General features: G+C 39.8%; 1 protein-coding gene across 1 annotated transcript; it reads left to right on the plus strand.

The window, feature by feature from the left end:
* Window positions 1-309: 309 nt before the first annotated feature.
* Window positions 310-4,263, plus strand: bambia (BMP and activin membrane-bound inhibitor (Xenopus laevis) homolog a). Its single transcript, XM_017710986.2, has 3 exons — window positions 310-791; window positions 2,499-2,780; window positions 3,317-4,263. Exons 1-3 carry the CDS (start codon window positions 716-718, stop codon window positions 3,751-3,753), a joined length of 795 nt encoding a protein of 264 aa, XP_017566475.1. The 5' UTR covers window positions 310-715; the 3' UTR covers window positions 3,754-4,263.
* The last annotated feature ends 18,448 nt before the right edge of the window (window positions 4,264-22,711 follow it).

A 22,711-nucleotide genomic window follows, 5' to 3' on the forward strand; every position in this document is an offset into this window, starting at 1 on the left:
AAAAGTGTACGATAAGGCGTTTAGTTCAAAAGGAATCCGCACTTCTGCGGCCCTCGCATTCCTCGGTTTTCGTTTTGTTTGATTTCGAGTCTGGTACAAAAATAAAAGTTCTTAAACGAACTTTATATGCAAATGAGGCCGTCCAATGAGAGTTGAAATAGGCGTGGCTAAACGGAGTCCCATAACAGTGGACTTATATCGTACTGCGTATGTAAATAAATCAACAAAGTCGTCCAATGGGCGTCTCCGGGGGCGTGGCTTCGCGTTGCTCCTTAAACTGTGGCCTTCTTGTGGTTGAGTGTCCAGAGCCGAGAGCGGTAGCGTGCGGGAGGCTGTCTAAATCTCAGCTCCTTTGGACTACACCTAGCTCTTTTTCTTCCTGTGAAGCGCAGTATTTCGAGTACCCTTTCCCGGCACGAATGTGTAGATCGTTCCGTCCAAGGACTGCTGTTTGTCGCCGTCTTTAATTTTTTTTTATATATCTCCGGAGTCTCCGCTGCATCTGGGCTTTTCCTCCGCTCGCCTATGGAGCAGGAGAGAGAGCTGGAGGACTTCTGAGTTTCCAGTTGTTGTTCTTTTGGACGCTATGTAACCTGCGGATTTACGGGAATGCAGTGATGTGTATGAAACACATGTAGCAAGGACGTCTTCACCTCAAACACATTTGGAGGGTCTTGCCACAGGCTTGAAGGACCACCGGGAAGAGTTGTCGTAAATGGATCGTCATTCCAGCTTGGTTTCGCTTTGGTTTCAGCTGGAGCTGTGTGCTATGGCCGTTCTCCTAACCAAAGGTACAGCAAAACTCCCCTCTTACACCTAAAACTCACCAGCCTGCTCCTCCAGTAGAATAAAGAGTTACAGCTTGGGTACACAAACGCGAAAATGGGGTCAAACGTCACGTTGGAGGAAAAGCAGTGCAGTGCACGTAGACTTGGGGGTTGAAAAACAGAACAGAGGAAGCCTATCAGGCTGAAAACATCCATGTCTGAAGTGAATCTTGCAACCCAGGTCCATTATTTTCTGTTTCAGGCAGCAGGAGACTCCTCATTTTCTCTCATTTTATTAGGTTAGTGTGCCTACTGGGAGGAAAAGAGCAGGCTGACCTCCAGCTGCTAGAGGCTAACGGCTCTTTCTTCTGCACTTACCATATTTTCTCTATTTATAAGTGTATTAACAAGTTTAAGGAAAAGTGCAAAGGCCATGGCTTGATTTAGTGACTTTCTGTGGGCAACAGAAAAATGATGAGCTTAGATTACCCTGTGTGATGTTTAGCATACCCTAACACTAGACAAGCTAGATTTTACCGGAGCAAACAGTTGTGTGAAGTGTTCTGATCAAGGCTGTGATGGTCCTGATAAATTAAGGCTCAGTGCTTTAATAAGTTGTGCTCTCATTGTCCACATTTCTCTGTACTCTGGCTCCTTCACTCCTGCAGTTCTTTGTAAGTAGTTCACATTAATAAGAGGACAGGGAGCTCAAAACACTTCCCAACACCACAGGAAGGCTGTATGTCTGTGTCCTGGTGTGTTCTTTGCCTTTTTCTCGCAGAAGCAATGGTGTTCGCACATGAAAAAGTTTAGGGACACCACAGGGTGAAACAGTAGTCCTACGTTCACATGTGGATGCAGGAAGTCTGTAAAAGATGACCAAATTCAGCCAATTAACTTTCGAGCAGTTTGCAGTTGCTCTTTCATCTGAATTTTTATGTATTTTGCACATTCTTAGCGTTAAAGCTTATTATTCCTGTTCTACACCACTTTCAACACAAGCAAGCTTGCGTGCAAACTCCTGAGCACACCCCTCCCTTTAAGTTTCCATTTAGGTTGAAAGAACTTGACTTTGGCAAACAAACCACTGATTATAAGCTACAAAATTCAGGTTTTATAGCATAAACTGAAAGGGCCTTTTTGCACGGAAAGCTCTTCAAGGCCTTGGCACAGACACCATTTCGGAAATTAGGCTTAATTTTAAAATATCATCTTGTAATGTGTTTGGGTTCTACACACAGTTGCCTACTCGCTTGGAAATGGGTAGATTTGATAGCTGATGGATTTGTCATAGCTGAGTCCCTTTAGTTATAGTTTAGTTATTGTGCTTGAAATGGTTCTCGTCCAAACAATAAAAAGTAGACAAATGCAGTGCCACTTTAAAGCTTGTGAAACAACCTGCCATGTGATTTACAATATTGCATTGGCTGATTCTATAGTGAAACTCACAAATTCACTGTTTGGCTGTGGTTTTGACAGTCGTTTTTCCTGGAGCACAGAGTGGCTGAAGTAACTGTTTTTGAACCTTGGCCCATTCAGTTAAAGCAATAACAGATGAAGATTCAGGGGAACTTTTCTTTTTCTCACAAAAATCCAATAGCATTTTCAAGGGTGTTGACCTGCTGTTTATTATCCATGTTTGATTGTCATTAAGTTTGGATTTAACATGCTGTTTATATGTCAAGTCTCACTGAATCGCTCTAATTTATGTAAATAATTTGTCATCTACAGGAGAGATCAGGTGCTATTGCGATGCGCCGCACTGCGTTGCCACAGGATACATGTGCAAGTCGGAGCTTAATGCTTGTTTCACCAAGCTGCTGGACCCACTTAATTCAAACTCCCCGTTAACACACGGGTGTCTAGACCCGCTATTAAACTCGGTGGATGTGTGCACCAAGAAGAACATGGATGTTTTAAATGGAGGCTCATCTCCCATTGAGTGCTGTCATGATGATATGTGCAACTACCGGGGACTACATGACATTGCGCACACTCGGAGTGACTCTACAGGTAAGAAAATTGTCCTGTTTCATTGTTCAAAGTTCCTTATTAAATTCTGGGTACACTGACGTAATGGTTTGTGGAGGTGCATTAGAACTCAGTACTGTAAAAGTAGTGTTTGTTGTTGTCCTTAAAATTGGGGTTATTTCAGTTTAGGTCAAATTGTACTAGCACCATGCCTTGTGATGGCTTATTATACACAAACACATCTTTTACAGCTCCTATATCTTCAGGCAGCTGTCTGATATTTAATGGGTTCCAGTGCACAGTGAGCATGTGGGTAGTAGGCAATTTACCTTTGAGCGCTTGGATACAGATCACATACTTTTTATTGCTTGTGGATCATGTAATTTTCCCACTGTGCTGGAATGCACCTCTCAGAGTATCCCTTAACAGAGAACACTTTAGTCACATTAATAAAAGCAGCGGTTATGAAAAGCTGGACATTGTAGACATTAGATGATTACATTTTTTGCATTTTTACGCTGCTACATTGCCTGCATGTATATTCCATTTGATAATGAACGCTTTCTTTTCTCTTTCAGACCGATACCAGTCAGACAGCTCCAACCAGAACTTGATCACACGGGTTCAGGAGTTAGCCTCGGCGAAAGAGGTTTGGTTCCGGGCAGCAGTGATTGCTGTGCCCATCGCTGGAGGCCTCATCCTGGTGCTGCTGATCATGCTGGCGCTCCGGATGCTGCGCAGCGAAAACAAGCGGCTTCGGGCCCAGAGGCAGCAGATGCTCTCCCGTCTGCACTACAGCTTCCACGGGCACCACCACGCCAAAAAAGGACACGTGGCCAAGCTGGACTTGGAATGCATGGTCCCCGTGACAGGACACGAGAACTGTTGCTTGGGCTGCGATAAGATGCGGCAGGCCGAGCTGAGTCTGGCAGGGGGCAGCGGAGGGGGTGAGCGCTTTCTCTCGCTCGTGCACTGGGGGATGTACACGGGCCACGGCAAACTGGAATTTGTATGACTACTTCTTGGTGCCTCCAATGTTGCAATTGGACTCTAAGAAGGAGGCTGAGGACACTGTTTATGCTTGAACTGCATAGCGTTTGTTGTACTGTTATTATTGTTATTATTATTATTATTTGCATTTGTAATTTTATTGTTTTCTTCCCCTTGTACATGGAGCGAGACATTGAAAGGACACACGTCTTGTTTATGTTTTTCCCCTCGATGGAGCACTTTACTTGAATTAGAACTTGAGAGGGCGGAGTCGCTGAGAATTAAGCCCCGTCCTTCTACAAGCCGCATCCTGTGGATCCTGGACTGACACTGAAGACTGAAGGATTCATAATGTCCGTCTTATTTGCACAATTGTATAAAAAAGATGAGATGAAAATACTTTTTTGTGTGTTTAAAAAAAAAAAACAAGCTGATTTAGAAGAATTTCACTGACACCAGGGTACAAATTTGGACGTTTTTTATTTCAGTCATCTTCTATAAATAAAGGTCTCAGTGTTGACTGTAAAAGTTTAAATGTGCCTGGCTGCAGTTTGATCTTTTGTGTTTATCAGGCTCTGTGTGTTTTATGCTTGGTGTGCGTGTGTGCGCATGCTCTGAATTTCTTTCGGTAGCACGCGTAGGGAAATTAACACAGGGGCCTTGTTCAAAAGTAGTGCTTCCACTGGACTGCGTCATTTCTGAAGTCCCTCCAAAAGGGACACATTACATCTCTCTTTCGCTCTCTCTGACTCTCTAACTTGCACTCTGGGGATTAATGCTGGAGGTAGAGTGAGTATTTATTTAGTGTGTGAGGGAATGGCAGTAAGCTGTGAGCTCTGAGGCCTTGGCTCGCACTCAACAAGCACAGAAACATGTCTGTATTCACTCAGCCTGGAGATTTCAGCTCACTACAGAACTGCTCCGGGAGCTTTGATATTTTCACAGTAAGTCAATACAGTGTCTCGGTAACTGTACTTGCTCACTGATCTGAAAACTAGAGCTTTCAACTTGTCCCAAAGCGTTGGCTCACATTCCGTTGTGAATTAGTTTGCTGTGGGGACGCATGTAGTAAAGGTCTCAGCATGTTCTCAGTAAAACCAAGTGACCTGAAGACTAAGTGAAGGCTGCAGTCATTTAAGCTTAACCTTTATCAATGGCATTACCGATCAGCTATGCGTAGTGCTGTCAGTCTCTTTAGAGTCTTTTTTACAGTCCAGCATTCTTTAGGCAGTTTTGTAGTGTTTATCAACAGTTATTACTGATCATTTGAAATAGACAAGATGCGAGAAAAGCTGATGTAAGACTGCAGTAAAACTTGAGCTTCCCTTAACCACTGTAAAGGATACTGAGAACGTCAGAGAATAGCAAGCACTGTTTTTATTGTTGGAGCAGTAAATAGAAAATGGCTTTTACTTCACTATGAGTGTGTTTGACTAAGTTTTCATAACTAGGTACAATGTGCAAAACTGACAGCACAACTGAATAACAACACGGTAATGACACATGAATTAGATGATGGAAATTTCTGAAGCACTGGCCTGCATCAATAGAGGGATATTTGTAATGAATACACAGCTGTCTGCAAAACAAAGGATTGGCGCCCCTGATCACATGACGTTTTGTTGATTTTCTAAGTGAAAACAAGCACACATCTATAGAGAACAGAGTCCTGCTTGTTTTAATGCACAGTTGTTGTTTATTTGCTGAGTGTAATATTTGGAGAGCAATAAAACATAATGTGTCGGTTCAACAGTTATGACACATTTAATGTTGTTTTGTTTTTTCCAACATCTTAAATTCAGCAACTAAATAAAATTTGTGCTCTACATTTTGCAGAAAAAACATTGAGTTGAGGTTTGTTTGTGGGAGAGGATTTGAACATCGACAAAACATTTTTTGTCCACCAGCAAAGTAGGATAGAGTGTTGACAACAATGACATTACCATTTTCCAAAGGTTTCATTCACATGTCAGTATGTTCGGCTTTTTCTTAATGATTTGAAATATTACAGCACACCAAGCCACATTTTCAAGCTCTCGGTGATCCATTTACAGCAGCCTGGTCTGTGCCAGCCAGTGCCAGATCCTGTGAGCTGCCTCACCAGACAGAGTTTAAACCTCCCTTTCAGCGAAGAATCCTCACTGACAGTGTCATTTAGTTCCACACTAGAGTTAATCTGTTTCCTAAATGCTTGGTCAGTCCCAGCTCACGCTGTCTGCTTCCCCCATCTCAGGTGACCTTGCTGCAAGTCAGGACCCCTGGAAGACACCATTAGCGGGCCGTCCACTTAACAGCCGCTAGCATTAGTGAGTATAGCCTCCCTCAGGACTATTAGTGCTCAGCTAATGATAACAAAAACCTGAGAGTTTGGACAAGCTAATGCTCTGATTGTGTTCTCCACTCGGCTCTGCCTGGGCCATCACCTGCTTCAACAGCCCACGTGTGTTTAAAAAAAAAAAAAGACACAAATGCTTTTAGTGTCTCTAAAGCACGTCTGTTGTATCCTGATGAGCTTATTTTAATGTCTTGTTCTGTTTGTATAAACAAAGGTGTTTACGTTGCCTGGACACTTTGATATTACTGAACATGATATATTAGGTTAGAGGTTTTACTCATTTTTTGCTTTTATTTTTGACATCATTTGAAACCACACACCTTTTTCATTGTATGAACAGTGTTTCTAAAACGACTTCTTATGATCTTACACATCTTAATCTTTTTACATTTACATATTTTGAAGTAGGGATGTATTGTTCTCTCCTGTTAAGTTACAGTTTTGGAGAAATTAGGTTTTATTAAGGCAGCATTGCCGTGACTTAGGGGTGTTTAGATCACCCTGTGTACTGAATTTCAGATTGCTAATATTATAAAAATGACCTAAAGCAATAATTTCCATTACAGGACAGTTGTACTGAGTAAGACAGTGTCTTAAACTTACCTGCAAAAAGCAGCAATGGACTTCACTGACCACATGGATTGGAGGTAAGAACATGCACAGCATTATGACTATTTGGCTTAAATAGAACACAACAATACAAACATGAGTATTGTTCCAATGATTGATTTAAAATGTTATATACATGTTTTAGTATATATGTGTGTATGTGGCCACAACATTTGAAAGACCACATGCGGTATTATGTATTAATATAAAGTTCTCAAAAATGCAAAAAACACCATCAGCTTCATAATGAGACACATACGCGTCCATGGCTGTGCTGTGTGGACTTGGGCTCTATGATGGTGTGTGTAAGGAGCAGTGTGTGCTCTATTTGCATTGCTCATTAACTGTGCTGCTGGCCCACCAGACGGCCTGCATTGACATGCAAATTAAACAGGGGCACCGGCTGAGGCTCCTACAAAAGCTCAATTTGTTTTGATGTGACTTCAAACTGCCCTCTTTCTAATTCAGCAGTCGAGTTTTATTGAGTCAGTGTGTGTGTGTGTCTCTCTGTCGCTCCCTCTTTATTCTCATCCTCCTGCAGGCCTCTCACTCCTGCTCTGGGCAGATACGTACAGTTAGCATAAAGCCGCTTACATTCTCAGGGGTTATACAAGCATGAAGGAAAACAGATTAAATGGAAGGTTCGGTTTTGTACTGAGCCGGCGGAAATCTCACTGGTTCACTAGACATAAAGTCTCTGTACGTATGTGTGGGTTATTCTCACGAAGACGACGCAACAAATTAAAATGACCAAAATGTAATATTTTCTTTTGGATATACATGATCAGTGATGCCTGGTCGAGTAATATAAAATAAACCTCAATCATTTCGTCGATTTTCAATAGTTTTTAGAAACATCTTCCAGATTAATGTACCTAAATTCTCATTACCACAACAGAAAGCCTTGAAGAAAAATCTGTTTTCTCAGCTTTTCGTGTTATAATCTGTATAGTCTTGTCTGACTAAGTACTTTAAAGCTAGTTATTAAAACACATTCTGCAAAATATCATTTTTTTGTGATTTTATTTCTGTGTCACAACGCTTTGACAGTCATTGAGGTTTTTCTTTTGTTCTTTTGGTTCACTTTTTAAGATTTCACAAGGAAAACATTAAAGTGCCGTTTCATGATACTCACTCATCTTTGATAAAACTTTTCTTTCTTGCTTTCCTGCTGTTGTAGTCAAGAGTGCAAAATTCACTGTCAGTGCTTTTATAGAAACAATTTTGCTGACAAAGTGTTTTGAAAAATTTTTACATGTAATATATCAAGCACTGAACACTGAAACAAACACATTCACTCTCCTCTGAATCACTAACAGTTTCTTCAAGAGGAGGATGTAGGACTGAGAGCGTTTAATCATCTGTTGTCTTTCAAGACATAAATTGCTCTCTAATGTCAATATTAGCCACAAAGTTGTTCAAGTGACTCCTCTTTACCATGCTGTGCTGTTGTCCCCTGGACAGAGATCCAACCTTTTTTGGCTAAACTACAGCCATCCACTGACCTCAACTTGCCTCTGGCCCACTTGGCATTGTTTACGCTTTTCAAAAATAAAACATGCATTTAAAGGTAGTTTTCCACTTTAATTTCAGCAAATCCTAACAAATCTTGTCCCTGACCCAGACGATTATTTATTGGTTTTGCTAATGAAATAAACCCGGGCACTCCCAACAAACAAACACAATCCATCATTCCACAACAGCTATTTACATGGAACGCCCAAAGTAGAACGCCATGGGTACCCGTGGGCTTGGAAATTCAAGTGACGGCCTCCTGACAAGTGTCCATTTAATGGACAGCGTAAGTAAATATTTGCCTGAGTGGAAGAGACAAGTCGAGCAATGCGCTTTGAAGACAGCAAAACACCAACCGGAACCATGTGCTCACGGCCCTCTCCACTCCAAACATTTATGCTGAAGTCAGGCTAACATTTAGATATAAATCTGCCCTACAAGAGAAATAATAATGCTGGGAATGTTTAAGAGACTGGCTACAGCTCTTAAAAATCTAAATGTCAGCCTCTTTAAGTTGATCTTTTATTTTTTGTTTAATTTGGTAGAATCTGAGCAGTTGAGTGCTCTGAAGTGGGGGGAAAAGTCTTTGCATGAAAGGTCAGCCAGGAGTTTGGGTTTGCCAAGTCTGCTGCAGTGGCGGTATCGCTGATCCATCACTATTACACACAGGGATGCAGCACAAACCGCTTGAAAAATCTCATTGAGCTGTGAATATATTTAAGGAGGCATGGTTTTATACTCAAGTTGAAGCCAGCAGACCTTAACGACTGTGTGATAAATAGTAAAATGCAATAAAATTGAAGCAAAAGATGTTTCCCACACTTTCCCTGCTAAATGAGTTACATGATTTATTTGTTACATATTTTTACATTCTAAACTGTTTTAGACTATTCATTTATATTGCTGTCTCAGGAAGTTCAAATGAACATACTGGCACAAAGTCTTCAGTCTTTTGCCTAATGGGCGATGACTGTTGAAATGCATGCTGGGCTAATCCATAGCTTCTCTCTCCACCCATAATTTAATCTCAAAGGGAGCTAACACTTTTACTTTGCTGAAGTACACACATACATGTGTGTGTGTGTGTTTGTTTGTTTGTTTGTTTACACAGTTAATGTAAAGAAATTTTATTCCGAGCAATTCCATTCATCATGAAATGCTCCTACAACTCATAGCAGCTAATGTCCTCAAATAATGTGGAAAACTGAAAGTCAAGAACAAATGAAGATATTTGTGGGGTTTTTTGGATATGATGTATATAGTATACAAAACATTATAAAATCCACCATGGCACAAGAGGACACCAGGTGGCTGCATACATTTGACCATATAACAGTTTTCTCCAGGGTGTTCTCTCAAAGTAAAGACTCTCTGATCTGTAGACTCAGAGTGGCTTTGAGCACTTAAGGGGCTCCTCTGTATGAGTAGACACCATGATCCTTCCCCAGAGAGCCCATCCAAAGATGGCAGAACAATGTAGGCCTCTCAAGAGCAAGGCTTCAGCCACTGACCCCTAGTTGCTAAAACCCACTCCACTCAGCTGGTCTAATGGACCCGGGTTTATCTAAACCGACGAACAAGGCCAGACCTGACCGGGAGCCTTTGGCACTTGTGATTGAGTGTGACTGATCTGTTGAAGTGTGTACGGAAGTGCAGATACGAGATAGAGTTAGAATGGGGCAAAATGCCTCCCTGGCTGCTGTTGCAGGCTACTGGAGTGATGGACTGATAAACGTGCATGTTCAAGAATGCATTTACTCCTTAAGCTGACTTGAGTTGAGGCTGTGTGTATATGAGTCTGTCTAAAGAAATAGATGGAATGGACCGCTATTGTTCTTCTACCACTATTTACTGCAGTGGTATCCATAAATTTTTGTATGTGAATTATCTAGCAATAACTGTTCTGATATAATGAATTAATGAATATATGAGTGTAGTAACCACTAAACTATTCCTTTTTGCTATACTATTCAAATGTAGTTATGCAATTACAGAAAAATGTGAAGGACGGTATACCTCTCTGCAAAACAAGAATGTACACAGAACGGTAACTTCTCATCAGTTTCAAATTATGATAAAGTATATGATAAACTCTTACTTACATAAACACTCAAAGTTTAGAATCTGTTGTTTCATCAGAATTTGACTTAGTTTATTTCAATGGGCTATGAAAAATTCACATTGTTACACTGTTGCTGTTATTACTGCTGGTGATAACTGTGACTGCTATGTAAAGTACAAGCAACACATTCTTAGACATGAGCCTGAACCTAAGAAGGAATTTACTCCCCTGCCCATAAGCCTTTTACACTGAAATGGCAGGCCCACTTTATGCCAACTATAATGACATTTTTGCAGGACTTCAGCTAAAGGCCGGACGCCTTAATCTGAGCACTAGTGGCTAACTCACAAATCCTCAAGACTGGAACCCAAACAGCCTTACTATACTCATATATCAAACCTCTATTCAGCTTTGGACCAGATTTAGGACCTTTATTGGATCTTGTGTCAGAAAAACAGCTCCTGATGTATGTGAAGTTTATATACTGTGTAATTAGAACATTATATTTAATGTGCTACTTAAGTGGACAGTAAAAGTGGAATTGCTCAGAAAAAAAACAATAATTAATGATTTTATCTACGTTGATCTCTTTCTGTGTTTCCTTGTAGAAGCCTAGTATTATTTGTCATTTTGTCAATGCCTGGTTTACATGATCAGCCTTTTATAAACCGTAATAAGGTGTACTGCAGATGGAACAAGTCCATACCATGACCGAGAGCATCAGGAAGAAATCAGGATCAAATCCATGTCCTTTTGACCAGGTCATAGTGTATCAACTTTCCTGAAAACAAGAAAACTTGTTACTTTTTTCACTGTGTTTATTTTGATTTGTATTTAGTCTTTTATATGTTATATAGAGGTTTACAGGCAAATACACACTTATTGCCCATATAAATGGTTTTACACAATTTGCTTGGGTGCCTAAGACTTTTGGGCAGTACTATATAATCAGGACGAATTGAATTTTCAGTATCAAGAGGGTCAACGGCCTTTGTCCTTTTCCCTGTAATGAGCTTTTTGTGACATATTTGGTGGAAAAAAATCTTAAGACCAAGACAAAGGTGTAATTGAAGGAGGAGAGCGAGAAAGGGGGGAGACCTATAAAGGTTGCGTGCGTGCTTGAGACTAATAATGGAATTCACAGAAGCAGATTTGGCTCCTGGCCCGAGAAGCCTCTTATCTTTTTTTTTTCTTCTCTCCTTTTTAAACTGTGACACACACCCTGGCTTGGCAGCCATAGCCCCAGGCCTCCTGCCGAGATATAATGTGTGTGTATTGTGAGTGCAGAGCCCCTGGATTATTGCACTGAAAGGAGAGAAGCCTGTGTCTCTCTGCACTAGCCTGCTTCTGAAAAAGCATCACCTCCACTTCTGTTTAGTCTCACTTATTTCTACACTATAGCAAACGACTGACCGGTTTGTGAAGTCTCGATAAATGAGCAGCGACTAAAAGCCTAATTTGAATAGTCTCTGTAATATTGTGTTGTTTCCTTTTGAGCTTTTTGAGTCAAAAGGGTCTTTGAGGTTCAGTTCCATTAGCAGACCCAGTGTTCCAGACTTCTATAAACTTAAGGCACAATTTCAGCATCCTCAGTCAAAAAAAAGAAACATCTAAACATCTCTTGGCTTGGCCGTTCTAGAGAAACTCTTTGTTGGTTTAGAACCTTTATGTGGAGGTTCTTTAAACTTTTCAAAGGTTTTTCACTCTTCTCTTTTCCAAAACGGTTTCCTTTTTTGAGACCCATCCCTGTGGTGAACTTATTTTTTTGGCATTGCTTCTGAGTTTATGTGCAGAAACTGACAGTCAACATGAAAGCCTGGTACTTTGATTACTTTGTATAAGACACAGTCAGCAGTCATTTAGCGAACAGTAGAAAGAGTAAGGTCGAATGAACTGTTTACTTCCCATATCACTCGCCATCCGTCAGTCTGTTGGATTTGATCAAGTAGAAAGCACATAATCAGTTAAGTTCGCCTCGTCGTCTGCTGCTTGTCAAGGCACTCTCTGCCAAGACTGTGCCTGTGTATTGCAGGTTGTAAAGGCAATTATCTTTTAGTAGTGCTTGTGATAGCTGAAGAATGCCAAAGGCCCCACCTGTATCCCCACCCTCTTTCAGTAATTATGTAAAGGGTGTGGTATTTAAGTGCCCCAGTACAATGGGGCTGCTTGCAGTTACCACATATCTGAAAAGGGTTTTCACATCATTATCTTAGGAGAGTCATTCTTCTTTCTGACAACATGCTGTACATTGTGTCAGTTTTACATGATCAGGCTGGTAAATTGAGAACATAGTTATTTATTCCATCAAGTGGATTTGCTAAACTAGGAAAGCATACAAACTTCTCAGCAGTACAGCAATAATTTCTGAACTGTCAGTCCTGAACAACCTCAAAATGTCTTAAAGCAATTCAGTCCTCTCATCCTTTGATTACCTCAGTAGTTTTATATTTGTTCATCTAGGACTTGGATAATGTTTTGGAATGATGACATATAGTGTTGTGGAAAATTGGGCTAATTGGAGCTTAAAGACCAGTTACTGCGCACGCTGGAGGAGCCTCCTAGCAATAAAATCAAATGCTGTCATAAAACCGTCTGGCGAAAAATGAATTTATCTTTTTGTTTATTCTGCAGAACGACATCACTGCATGTGAAGTAACATCTGCTGCAGGAGAAGTGAGTTATGACAGTCGTTCTTGCTGTTCCAAAACACGCGACTAAATGCACGGTAATTAATCTCCTCAGACGGTTTACGGTGCTTCTCTGGATAATGTTAAAGTACGAAGATTGTTTGGAGCTAGTGTCAGTTGTAAGAGGGCAGGGACAGATGCCCTGTGAAACAGAATGATTAATTGAGGCAAATGTTGCAGGACTTGGACACAATACAGGCCAGAAGATGTCTGAGCTGTTCTAACTGTCCATTCATCCTTAGAGAAATTGTAAATGGATCTTTTTCAGGGTTGAAAGTTTTCTTACCTATTACAACAGCAGAATCCTTACTTTTCATATATATATTTCCAGTCAGCAAGCCATTAATAAAGAAAATACACTAGCAATCAAAAGTTTGTAACCTCTGTTTAGAGTTTGAATACAACAATATAAATCCAGTGTGGTTGCAGACAAGTGTATAAAATGATTCTAACATAGCAGAACCTCAATTTAAGATCATTTGGTTTTAATAATGAATGTAAAAAAATGACTATATTATTTATCATTTTCTTCATTTCTTGTTTACAGAAGTCTTTAAACATTAAATAAAATGCCCTAAAATACATTTATAATATAGTTTATAGTATATAAATCTACATTGTGTAGGTTATTAGTGTATAGAAAATAACAAAACATTTTAATATGGCTGATTCCAAACTTTTGAATGGTAGTTTATACCAACAGAAAAGTCTGTGATCAGGCAGGTCGTCTATTCAAGCACCGATTTATGGAACTCCCGTCAATTTGCAAGACAAAGTGTTGCTAATATATCATACTCAATAGGCTTTACACCACACAGATACAGAACAGTGCAATGTGTCATTGAACTGCTGGACAGCATTGTCAATATACAAATCTTCTGTGTTCAGTACAAGAACTGCTGTGTGACTATATAAATGTTTTACCGTGAAACAATTCAGCTGGGAGATTCCCCATGAAAGCTCATTAAGCTCAGCGAGTGTGACAGCTTGCCTAACAATTCAATAATCTGTGATGTATGCTTGGTAAGGATTCAGTGTGCTTGCAGGTAGAAGCTGAAGTTGCATCTTCTACCAAACTGCATGGGGCTAGTGGGTAAGGAATTGAGGCAAATTGTTTGTGACACTGGTAGGTCTTTTTTTTTTTTTTTTAATAAATCAGATTAATTCAAAACAGCTGTCATCTTCAATTCAAAGTACAATGACAAATTAGAAAAATATACTATCTACAGTATTCCCAGTGCAGTATTCTAGTCTTACCCTGAAATTTCCCATTTAATGCACCAATGGAACTGGTTTAGTTTGTTATTTCTAGTTTGTAAAGAACTGAATTGAACTTAAGGCAGTGGCCAGTTGTTACTATTAGATCTAGCCTTCAGTTCCGGCCATAAAAAAAAAAAAAAACACGATACTGCTAACTTCTGCTAGCATCCCTATGGGGTTTCTTATGTTTGTGCTAAGTTAATGGTAATCCGTGCAAAAAATTCTTTGGAAATTGGGACATTTTATTGACATTTGTTGCTGTTTTAAAGGGGCTCTTTCAGTAAACAGCTCTGCATTACAGTTGTTATTGCTGTTTTCCATTTCTAACAGCTGAAACCCATTGAAGCTACATTGGTACTCACACACAGTGACTTGGACTTATCTAGGACACCCAGAAAGCCTAGTGTGATGTTTTTTCTCATTAAATTGGTCTCGCCCATTGTAAACCAAACTACTCCTAATCATGTTGGTCAGACATGGTAGGCTTTCAGTCCAGCTCCTAAAGGCCTGATCTATGGGAGAGCTAGCTTGACTGTATCTACCTAGATACTACAAAGAAAAATATCCTGATTAGATAATATTCCGTTCGCCGTTTCAAGAATGTAAACATTTTTAAAAATTGAATGATGAATTGAATATTACCACAATACATGCGAAGTTTAAAGGCAATATGAAGAACAATTATTATATCAAATGAAAATGAGCTAAAAAATAGACTTTTTTGACAGAAATTCTAAGGTCTTCTTTAAAGATGTATGTCCTGAGGGTTCGCTACTGGTCTAAAGAAATGGACTAAGAAGCATATCATCTGGGTGGTTGACCAAGGCCAGGCTTTCCAGTAGCATTAAAGTGCTAAGATCTGCACTAAACCAGCTTTGAGAAAGTGAGTCTATTTAATATTTTGTATTTCTGAGGTTTAATTCATTACCTTTTTCTCTGCAAAAAGTTAGATGAAAAGTTGTTAATTGTGACAAATGAAAGAAAGAGAAATGGATGGAGTGAGGCTGTATGAATGAAAGTGTGAGAGATGAAGAAGTGAGAAAAGGAGAGAGACCATAGGGAGTGGAGCTGTTTACTGCAAGGTCAAGGTCTCAATGACATGTTTATGAGTTCACTTAGAGCGACCTATGCTGTTAAACTCACTCTATACGCCACACACACTTAAAAGGTTCTGTTGGAAGACTGTTGATGAGGTTCTTCTCATCATGTGCAGCTTTGTTAGTGTTAAGACTGAAAGGCATTTTATTTATGTACAAGACAACAGCATGACACAGTCCTGGCTTATGCTTTGTTAGGTTTTATTACACAGAAATCCATTATGTTCTCCTGATTAGAGGCTTTAACCGTGCAGGTTGATGATGACTGTGATCTCAAAAAGTCATTTGTCTGTGCTCACTGTCCAAAAAAAACAAGCAATGGTAAATTTTCAGGAAAATTTTCAGTTGCTACACATATGATGTTTCTTTCTTTTAAGTAATTTTGGACCATTTATATTTGTCCATTCATCATGAACAGATGCTGTGCTCACATGATGCAGAAAAATACTGGAGTAAATAAAATATATGAAAATAATAATGAAAAATAATAATAATAAAATAATGGAGATGATGGAGACAGCGAAACTGCAAGTAAATATTTGCCACATGACCTCCTGTTGTTTCCCAACAGGAAACAAATCCACAAAGGCTTAACTTGTTTGTGTATTTGGTTACACCTGTTTGATTGGATAGAGCACACAAAGGTTACAGTCAATATTTAGTTATCAGCATTGATGGAAGGACTGAGCACAATATATGCAACTTTATCTGCTGCATACACTGTCAGAAAATACCATACCACTGTGGTGGTACCCTCAAGGGTACATCTCATTACCTTTAGCCAGGGAACATAACTGTACCAGAATCCATTGAAATAATATTTTCTAAGTTGTACTGACTCCACCCCCCACCCCCCCCCCCTCTCTCGCCTGTTTTAAAACATTAGTTTATAAAAAGATACAAATGTCTACTTTTACACTGGGAAAAACTTATTTAAGGTACACAGTTGGACCTTAAAACCGCTGTTGCACCTTTGAGGGTAAACTTATATTGTTTGTACCCCGGTGAACAAATTACACAGAATTTATTTCTAATAGCGTAGAGGAAAATCAAATTCAAATATCGGCTTGTTGTCTCTCTCTCACTCTCTCTTTTTTTCATTTTGTCTCTCCCTTAGTCTGTCTCATTCATTCTCATTCTCACTCTTATTCTCTCTCAAATTCTCGTTGTGTCTCATTTTGCTTCTTGCTCTCTTTCTTTCGTTGTCTCTTTTTTCGCTTTCTGTCTCTTTTTGTTCTTTCTCTCTCCTTCTCTCTCCCTCCCTCCCTCCCTCTCTCTCTCTCTCTCTCTCTCTCTCTCTCAATGCAATCTCAGTTTGCAATTCTGGCAGGAATCAAATGTGGCAACTGTAAGCAATGGCATATCTTTGTAATACAAGAAAATCCGATAGGTTTCTTAAAATGAATGAAACCTGTGTGTGTGTGTGTGTGTGTGTGTGTGTTCCTCTCTGCTTTCACATTTCCATCTCTCGCTGCCCTTTTCTGTGTCTTGGCTGATGATGTCAGGTCTTTGTCCCCAAAATAAACTCTCTGACTCAAAATAGAAATGTCTCGCCTTCTCTCCTGTCTTGAGGACAAAATCAGCCAAAAGCAGAAAAGGCCATTTGCTGCCCACGTCTAATATTACATACTGTTTCAGCATCACTTGTTCCTTGTGCTATAAGGGTACTGCTAATCTCTGTGTGCTGCATCTGAGTACAATCAACATATAGACAGTGATCACTTCCTTTAATAGTTACATACTGCGGTAGGTTCAATGTAAACAACAACATCATGAAAATAATTCATTTACAACTCCCTGCCTCTTTCCCAGTAGCTCAAACTCAGAATCAGAAGCTCACAATGATATAACGCTTCAGAACAGCCAACACCTGCATCTCATATAAACCCTCTCTCTCCCTCTCTCTCTCTCTCTCTCTCTCTCTCTCGCTCTCGCTCTCGCTACAGTGCTATTTGCTCAGCAGCTCGGACGCAGGCTGTAATTTCTCCATCAACACAAAGACTGAAGTTAGTGATGTAACTGCTGTAACAGTGGTGTCACCACTCCAAGCATCTCGCCACAGAAAAAGGCCAAACAGACGTTTGTTAAGAGTAACTGTGACGTTTGTGTTTAGATTGTAATAACAGATGGACTCAAAAAGGTATGCTGTCCATCAAAGTTTAGGGATGCTTTTCCTTCTTTTGATATTTTGATGTGTTTCATTTTTGGCTGTTTTGCCTACATAATTACAGATGAGAAAGTTGTGAATGCTGACAACAAGGAGATCAAAAATATAGGGCATGACATTATTCTAAATGTAGGGCTTTTATCAGGTTTCCTTTTTTATTGGCAAGATTTGAAGTTTTGCTAGAGATTAAATCTAAAGTGTCCTGTTTGATATATGAAGTTACTGCAACCTGCCAAAACATTTTGAAAAGCTAGGTGCTCCCAAACCTTTGGGTGGACAATGCATATTATTATTGTCTTTGTCCTTTTCCTCATATTACCAGCAGGAATTTGTGTTCAAACAGTATTATTAATATATTGTATCATAGCCAGTATTTGGAATAGGCTGTTTCATTCCATTATTAGTGGGAGAAATGTAAACAGACATCAGACAGCTCTAAAATAATGGCAGGTGTGTGTATGTACATATGCAGAGAGAGAGAGAGAGAGAGAGAGAGAGAGAGAGAGTGCGTGTGTGTGAGGGAGGGAGAGAGAGAGAGAGTGTGTGTGTGTGTGTATGTGTGTGTGAGAGAGAGAGAGAGAGAGAGAGAGAGTGCGTGTGTGTGAGGGAGGGAGAGAGGGAGAGTGTGTGTGTGTGAGGGAGGGAGAGAGAGAGAGTGTGTGTGTGTGAGGGAGGGAGAGAGAGAGAGTGTGTGTGTGTGTATGTGTGTGAGAGAGAGAGAGAGAGAGAGAGAGAGAGAGTGCGTGTGTGTGAGGGAGGGAGAGAGAGAGAGAGTGTGTGTGTGTATGTGTGTGTGAGAGAGAGAGAGAGAGAGAGAGAGAGAGTGCGTGTGTGTGAGGGAGGGAGAGAGAGAGAGAGAGAGAGAGAGAGAGTGTGTGTGTGTGTGTGTGTGTGTGTGTGTGTGTGAGAGAGAGAGAGAGAGAGTGTGTGTGTGTGTGTGTGTGTGTGTGTGTGTGTGTGAGAGAGAGAGAGAGAGAGAGAGTGTGTGTGTGTGTGAGTGTGAGGGAGGGAGAGAGAGAGAGAGAGAGAGAGGGAAGTTGCTGGCAGGAGTCAAAGCTCATTATGCTATCAGGTTACAGACGGGGGGAGGCTGCATGAGAAACAAACTGTTCTAAGTTTTCTCTCTGTGTCTCTCTCTGTCTGCTCCTTCCCTCCCTTCGCTCTGTCTCTCCTTGCACTTCTCCCACTTCCCCTTGTCTCCTTCTGTTCCTCTCCTCATTTATCTCCCCTTTTCCGTTCTGCATCTGTAATCGTTTCTCCTCATTTGCTTTTCTACATCATATAATGTGAGAGCAAACTGCTAATATGCCTGAGAGAGGAAGAGGGAGAGCAAGAGAGGAAGAGAGAATGATTCTCTGTAGATGTGAAGAAAGACAAGTTTGATTTTTCAGGCTATATTTTGTCCTTAAATGTAATTAACAAACATAATAACTGAGTGGGGAACTTTCCAGGAGCTCATTGCAGTAACTCAAATTATTATCCTAGACACTAATGTATTATGATCTATGAAGAACAATTCATTTCAAATCTTTTGTTTATGTGCAGATAAAAATGAGACCAAGGCTTTATTCACAGCAGGACGCTGTGTCTCTATTACATAACAGTATAAATACAAATGATTCTTTTCAATTTAATGTTAGAATATCGAAAAACTTGAGTGGTGCATATATCTAAGCCCCATATGTTGAACACAAGGCCTGTGGGGCAAATCAGGCTGCAGAATTATTAAAATTTTCTATTCGCATTAGCTCATTTCACCCTGAGATGCACTACAGTCCCCAGCCTGCACTGCAGCACAGTATGTGTTCTGACCCCTTTCCCCAAAAATCTAGGGGTCAGCGGTTACAGAAAAGATGCCTGGTGTCTAGTTCAAGCAAATAGGTAGTTTAAAAAAAATACCTACAACAATTTAGTTTTTATTCAGAATTATTTTTGACTTAGTATTCAATGCCTATTTTGCTGCTGCAGTTTTGGCATATTCTGAATAAACAATGGCTCGTTCGGGTCAAGGCAAAATGTTAAGTAAAAATTAAATAAAACACAGCTGGCCCACAGATTTGCTGAGATGTTTTATTGTTCTATCTAAGCATTGGTATTATTGATAAGAGGTTGAGAGTTCAGTCCTCAGCGATGCCACAGCCATCCATTTTTGGGAGTCCAGTAGAGCTCACTCTTTCTGGATCATTAAGATGGCCTGCCTTTTACTCCTATCACGTGACACAATGCTATCGAAAGCCGGGATTCAGAGCGGGCACTCTCCTTAAAGTGTGCAGCAACTGACTTCATGTGTCTCTCCTTCTCTCTCCCAGTGTAGTACCACAGAGTGATGGAGGAGACATAGCTAGCATGTGGGAATTGGCTATAACAAAATTGGGAAGTAAAATTGGGATACAAATACTTAGTAAACCTTCGAGGTGGCAGTATTCAGATACTGACATCTTCATTTGATTAATCATTACAATTAATATAGAATAAATGGAGATGAAATGCAGGCTAATGTTTATATTTTAACAGAACTGTGAAAGTTTTGCTCATATTCGTGAGTAAATATGTTAAACTATTCTACTTGGAAACTTGATTGCCTTAATTTGAGGGCGTTGCTAAGGTTGATCAGTTGAAATGCACATCCCTGATCAAGATTTTAAAAAGTACCATATTATTTGCATTTAATTGGTGTAGAACCTTTATGTTAAGTGGACATTCTTTAAATTAAAAAAAAAAAAAGGTTCCTCACACTCTTACCTGTAATTTGTGGAAGTGGTTCTCTAAGGAGTCAACCATCCAGCAACACTTTACTTGAATCCAGCTACATTACATTAAAGTACCATAAAAATGTCATCATGTTCTGTCATCATGTTATCATTATGTATGATGTCATGACAGCTTATGTCACATGCTAATTTTGCCATGTACTCTAGTTAGCTGTCATGACATCATGGCATCTGTCATGGTAATTACATGTAATAGAAACTGTTATACCACTGAATATATGTTATTGTGATAAATTATGGCATCTGTGATGTTTGTAGCATGGTGATGTCAGTGCTTTGACTCCAGTAAAGTGTTACCAAAGGGACCTTGGGGAACCTTCTATGGCATCACTCCAAAGAACCCTTTTTCTTTTCTTTTTTTTTATACCCTTTGCAAACAGCACTTGGCCATTTATGATTAATGACCAAATGACCATGACCAAAATGACTTGGAATAAAGTCTTGTTACATTAGCATTCATTAAAATTGATGTTTTTCCTTCAGCTTTAAAGTTACAATTTCTGAGAGACAAGGTTTTGTTGTGACATCTATTAATCACAATTTTCTGACCAATATCTTTAGCTGTTTGTCTCTGATGCCAAAATGTTTAAACAAATCGGGCAAAACACAAACCATACTGTTACAGTGTAGAAGAGGATGGATTAAGGCAGCAGTGGTGTAGCTTATTTGGAATGGCATGTTTCATTATGCCAGCCATGAACATGGGAAGTGGTCTACACTTAATACTGCACTATTACAGCAACTTAAGTGCTCAGCAGTAGGGAGCTGGCATCATTTATTTTGAGTGACACATGAAATTAGCTCCCGTTTCACTCCAAAAGAGCCAGCCCCCCCAGTCCCCACCCCCCAAAGAAACCAAACTTTAATAAGCCAGGCTGAGCGCCTCCTAAGCGCCCACTTCACAATCTGCATTCAGGGGCGACGTGGGGCGAAACTTTCACCCAATCTTACGGAAAGCCAGACACTGATGTGATGAGGTGGAGGAAAAGTTTCTCAACACCACCACAGCTCTTAACCAAGCAGACAGACCACACAGAGTGAATGTTTTATAGTGTGTAAAGGCACTCTCTTGCTATTCTTTAATGTCTTTGTCTGTCTACTATGTCTGAGTTGTTGGAAGTGTTTCATGAAGGGTGTGACAAATATTCAATAGCTCATTACTGGGTCACTTCATCATGTTTTTTAGCCAGAATCACAGTGGAGAATTTAGAGATTATACTTATTCCCTGGCATACTTTCAGCAGAGAGTTCAAAAATAAACAGTAGAACAAGATAAATGCTCAACACTGCATGCTGGTGGATGTTAAAATATCAGAGGCTATATGGGGCCATTCTGAGGCTAGTTAAGGAGAGAACATAGGTGTAGTGAATGAATGCATTTGATCCCTTTCTAACAAACATTGAGTGTTCGTTACTGTACAAAGTAACATGTAATATAGTGCTCCTTAATCCTGTAAAATCATTCTCCTGAATGGGTGGACATTGTCTACCTCAGAGACAGACTCATAGACTTCAGTTACAGTATGCTAATGCATAGTCTAAGAAGAACTGAAGTACATTTATATAAAACTGTGCAAGTCAAAAACTGCAAAAAAACACAACTATGGACTATATCTGAAAGTGGGTTAAGCCTTCTAGATCCCCCATGGCATGTATGCCTTGATACACCTCCTATATTTTCTTTAATAGTCTCTTATTCATAGCTCATTGAAACAGAGAAATTCTGTCAAAAGTTTAGATTCAAACATTTCAATTGATAGGAGCAATTTTATTATAATACATTTTTTTTGTGGGCTGGCATCATTGTGAGTGATGGGTGGGGGAAGGGAAGGCCATGCTACCTACCCAGAGAGAGTGAGGTTCCGTCTTAGACTTCCAAACACGGATGGCTGTGGCATCACTGGAGATCAAGCTTAGGAGCTCATATGTGATATGGTTGCATTCATGATGTCGTTTTTATTATTCTTTGAAACAAATAAAGAGAATTGCATAGTGTCAATTCTCTATGTAACAAAATACCAATAATAACGCTATACACGCAGCATAAGTAACAACCTTAGGTTGTTTGGTTTATTGAGATTTGCTCAAACGGTGCACCCACTGAAAAAGGGCTTGGCAACATGCAGCACTTTTACTCTATTGTTGTAACTCCACAGCAGAATTACATTTTAGGTAAAAATAAAATAATCCTCCTTTGAAGTAAAATCTGCTGCTGGTCAAACACAGTTTTAATAATAAATGGTTATAAACACTGGAGGTAATGTAGCCTATATATATATAATTCACCAACCTTTAACCCTGAATGTTGGTATGCAGAGTGCTGGTCACCATAGCAACACCTCACCTAGCTAGTAGCTAAAAAGACAAAAAATAAAAAGACAAAGCAAAAAGACAAAGAGAAAGATTTAAAACAAACATCAATAATTTAGAGATGAATTGATTTATTTGCATTTCTAAGCACTCAGCTGGTTCCCTGATAC

The sequence above is a fragment of the Pygocentrus nattereri genome, chromosome 13, assembly GCF_015220715.1.
Source record: "Pygocentrus nattereri isolate fPygNat1 chromosome 13, fPygNat1.pri, whole genome shotgun sequence".
NCBI lineage: Eukaryota > Metazoa > Chordata > Actinopteri > Characiformes > Serrasalmidae > Pygocentrus > Pygocentrus nattereri.

Coding starts and splice junctions, on each gene's coding strand:
- bambia (XM_017710986.2), top strand. CDS start 716: ATGGATCGTCATTCCAGCTTGGTTTCGCTTTGGTTTCAGCTGGAGCTG. Junction 792..2,498: donor GGCCGTTCTCCTAACCAAAG/GTACAGCAAAAC, acceptor TGTCATCTACAG/GAGAGATCAGGTGCTATTGC. Junction 2,781..3,316: donor CACTCGGAGTGACTCTACAG/GTAAGAAAATTG, acceptor TTTCTCTTTCAG/ACCGATACCAGTCAGACAGC.